Source organism: Rhipicephalus sanguineus, chromosome 5 (assembly GCF_013339695.2).
Source record: "Rhipicephalus sanguineus isolate Rsan-2018 chromosome 5, BIME_Rsan_1.4, whole genome shotgun sequence".
Classification (NCBI taxonomy): domain Eukaryota; kingdom Metazoa; phylum Arthropoda; class Arachnida; order Ixodida; family Ixodidae; genus Rhipicephalus; species Rhipicephalus sanguineus.
In genome coordinates, this window is record NC_051180.1 from 172,455,169 (window position 1) to 172,459,098 (window position 3,930).

Below are 3,930 nucleotides of genomic sequence, written 5' to 3' on the forward strand. Positions count from 1 at the left end.
CACGTCGAAAATTCCTTCCATCCCCGCCGCAAGAAAATCGTCGCCACCAGACTATGGTCCCTAGAATACTGGCTAGTCTACCGTCCGCATGGCGCGCCGTATGGGGAGAGGTTGACGCTTCCTAAATGACTCCGCAGGGGGCGCTGCGCGCTTTCGGAATGTCACCCGCTCATTGCTCTCGCCTGCTTGTACGCTGTTGTTGTGTTGTGGTGCTGTGGATCGTCCGTTGTGTTACCTGTGTTACTACGACCACGACTGCGACGGCGTGTTTGCTGGACTACGTGGACCTCATCGCCAGCGTTTTCTTTACCATACGATGTGAGGAACATGCTTTATATTGTGTTGTGTGCTTAGTCTTTTCGAGCTAACGAAATGTCCACGCGAAAGCGTGAGAAGCGCGATAGCACGTGTTTCGTACCGGGCTGTAACAGCGGATACCGCTCGTGCAAGACGAAGTTCTCCCTTTTTCGTGCACCGAAAGAGCCAGAGAGATTGCAGCAATGGGCGCGAAACATAAAGCGTGGTGACAAGACGCTGGACGACGCGTGTGTTGTTTGCGAGAGGCATTTTGAACCTTCGTTCATCGAGCGCACCTTCAAAATAGTCATCCAAGGCAAGGTGGAAGAGATTCCGAGGGACGTACCTCTCCTTGTCAAGGAGGCTGTGCCGACTATTTTTCCGGACGCTCCGAAGTACCTGTCCAAGCCTTTGCCTCAGAAGAGAAAAGAGCGCAACTTATGCGAGCAGGCTCCTCGGCCTCGACCACCACCAGCAAAAAGGCAGCATCGTGATGCTGATGCGGTTGCGTGTGATCATGTGGAGCTAGGAGAACGACAAGCCAGTAGCTCCATGTTTTTAGAATGTGCTGAGCTTCAAGTTGCACCTCCTTGGACCAAAGTTCACTTTCGTGATGCAAGAGACAGCATGACGTTTGCTGAGTGCCACAACAGCGACGATGGATCGTTGGACACTATTCATGTGGGTCGGCGTGTGGTGCTGGACTTTAGTGGCGCTGAAGATGGTCCAGCAAGAGCATTTGTTTATATCCGCGGGAAAAAGTTCCAGGAACAAAAGGTGCAGTCAGTCATAGAAGTTCAAGAACTACTGAAAAATGTCGCAAATTACAATTTGTGCCCGGGGAGTGGACTGAAGCCGCAGAGCAAATCATTTGCTACTTTTAATGGACATTATTTTGCTGCAAACTGTGCTGTTCTTTCTGACTCAATGTGCATAGCTTGTAAATATCTGCGAAAATTGACTCAAAACACGATGTCCCGCAGGAAAAAGAAAGCAAGTTCGACTTCCGCTAGAAAAATGCTTGCTTCTAAGACTCGTGCTGTGTGGCTGATGAAGAAAAAGACGGCAAAGCTGCAAAAAGAAGTGGAGCAAATGAAAACAGACATACAACAACTGTCAACGACAGAGTTCGAGAAGAGAATCAGGGGCCTTCCCTGTAAACAACAGCTTGCTGTTCGAACTTGCTTTGAAGCTGCAAAGCGAAAGTCCACAAAAGGAATGCAGTATACTGATGAATGGTTGATAGAATGCATCTTAATGCGAATGAGAAGTCCAAGGCTCTATGAACACATAAGACGACACAACATACTCACTCTGCCCGGGCGGACATGCCTGCAAAAACGCATAATGAACTTCAGGACTGGATTTGGGTTCAACCCGAACATCTTCAGCGCCCTCGCTGAGAAGACAAAACACATGGATAGTTTCTCTTGTCGTGGAGGCATTGTGTTTGATGAAATGAAGCTGTCTGATCATCTGGATGTGAAATCAAATGGTAAGTTTCTTTCAGGCACTTATACATTAATGTTACAGTGGCGTGCTTCATTGGCTTAATTTAATTGATCCCTTTCAGGTGAGCTGGAGGGCTTTGTTGACTTGGCACAATTCACATCTGAATCTCAGAAGGAGCAGTTGTCTGATCACGGCATGGTGGTGTTGTTTCAGCCTTTTCAGGGTAAAATATGACTGTTCTTTCTTTTTTGGTGTGTCAAATATTGCTTTAGAGAAACGAAGTAATTTCTGGGGTCTTTACGTAGGGAAGTGGACTCAAGTGCTCGGAGTCTTTGCATCGCGAAGCAACGTCAAAGCCGATACATTGGCGAAAATCATCGTGGAAGCCACCATCCTCTGCGAAAAAGCTGGCCTACTTGTTGACTACGTTACCTGCGATGGAGCCAGCTGGAACAGATCAATGTGGAAGCTCTTTGGCATAAGAGGTAACATCTGAACTAAATTACAAATTTGTTCTGGTAATATACAACATTTTCTTCTATTTTGTGTGCATTTACTCACAGGTGCAGCTGCAAGCACGCGATGCAAGGCTCCACATCCAGTTGACGCAACTCGTCATTTGCACTTCATGTCAGACTTCCCCCATCTTGTCAAGAATGTCAGAAACGCATTTGTGTCAAAAGGGTTCAACACCCCTGAAGGACGTGTGCATGTAGGCCCCATTGAGGAAGCCTGGAAAATGGACAGCAAGAGTGTTTCACTTAAAGTGATGCCAAAGATAACCAGCAGTCACATTCGTCCCAACTCTTTTGAAAAAATGAGGGTTGCCCCTGCCTTTCAGATATTTGGTGATGAGGTAATCAAGGGTCTCTTTCTGTATCGCTCTCATTTGGAAAGAACTTATAATTTTGTGGAGCCAACTGAGATTTTTGTAAAAAAAATGAACAAACTGATAAGAATAATGACTGCTCGAATGCCAAAAGCAGGTTTGTCCATGCTATCACCAAACTACGTGTTCCTGAAGGAGTTTCTGGAATACCTGACAAAATGGGAAGAGCACGCAAAGACCACAGTTGGTGGCTTCATGAGTGCAACTACTGCGGAGGGTCTCAGAGTGACCATTGAAAGCACATTGAACTTAGTTTCGTACCTTAAGAACATCGGTTTCAAGTACGTACTCACAGCAAATTTGAGTCAGGACAGAATTGAGAATCTGTTTGGGATTGTGAGGCAGTCTGCGGGAACCAATGACCATCCAACTGCAGCACAATATTTAGTGATAGTTAGTTCACTGGCGTTTTATAACATCGCAAAACCACCTAAATCAGGAAATTGTGCCCCAGAAGTGATCAGTGCTCTGGCTTCACTTCCTGAGGTACAAACGGAAAGCAAGATTGCTGTACTAGATAATCTGATTGATGGAGGAATGTTTGGCGATGCTGAAAATGCACTGCAAGGTTGCGCTTTGCGCAATATCAGTTTGTCAGACCATGCGTCTTCTGTGACGGCAAAAAGCCATGAAATGCTTATTTATTATGTGGCAGGGTACACAGTTAGAAAGATCCTGAGGAAGACTTCCTGTAATGAGTGCACATTGCTGCTCACTGCGGAAAAGCGCGATGCTGTGGAAAATGATGATGCTTCTGAATTCACGTCAAATTTTGACAATGGAGGTTTAATGTACCCTTCGGGCCCTCTTAAGGATATTATAACTGTCCTTGAGAACAGCTTCACGACTTTTTTCAGCATAAATAAGCTACATGAGCAAAGCATTCTTGACTGCCGATTTCGTTACGCGGGTACAGTTGCCTGCACTAACCTGCACAGAGCATGCACAGCAAATTACTTGCCAAATAGTGAAATTTTACATTCTTCTACGGCTGCGCTTTTTTGTGAAGGCCTTGAACAATGAGAGAACAGCAAAAAAAGAGCAGCTGAAGCATTTGAAAATGAGAAGGTGTAAATAATTTTCCTACCTGTGCAATTCTTCATATTTATTTGCTTTCATAACCACTTTTGTCTGCATGTTTTAGTTTTCTTTTTGATGCTCATGCCAATAAAATTTTTGAAAAAAAAAGTAAACTAGTTCTTTCAGTGTCAGTTGGTGCCGTGCCACCTGAGAAACAACCTACACACAGTACCATGCATGCAAGCCTTTGCGAACGAAAACGTGTGAGAGCG

General features: G+C 45.3%; 1 protein-coding gene across 1 annotated transcript; it reads left to right on the plus strand.

Moving 5' to 3' along the window:
- Positions 1-242: 242 nt before the first annotated feature.
- On the plus strand, positions 243-3,716 carry LOC119395099 (transposable element P transposase). The gene is given in 4 exon segments (XM_037662392.2): positions 243-1,792; positions 1,871-1,972; positions 2,055-3,528; positions 3,530-3,716. Coding segments are annotated over 4 exon segments (3,183 nt in total). The 5' UTR covers positions 243-372.
- The last annotated feature ends 214 nt before the right edge of the window (positions 3,717-3,930 follow it).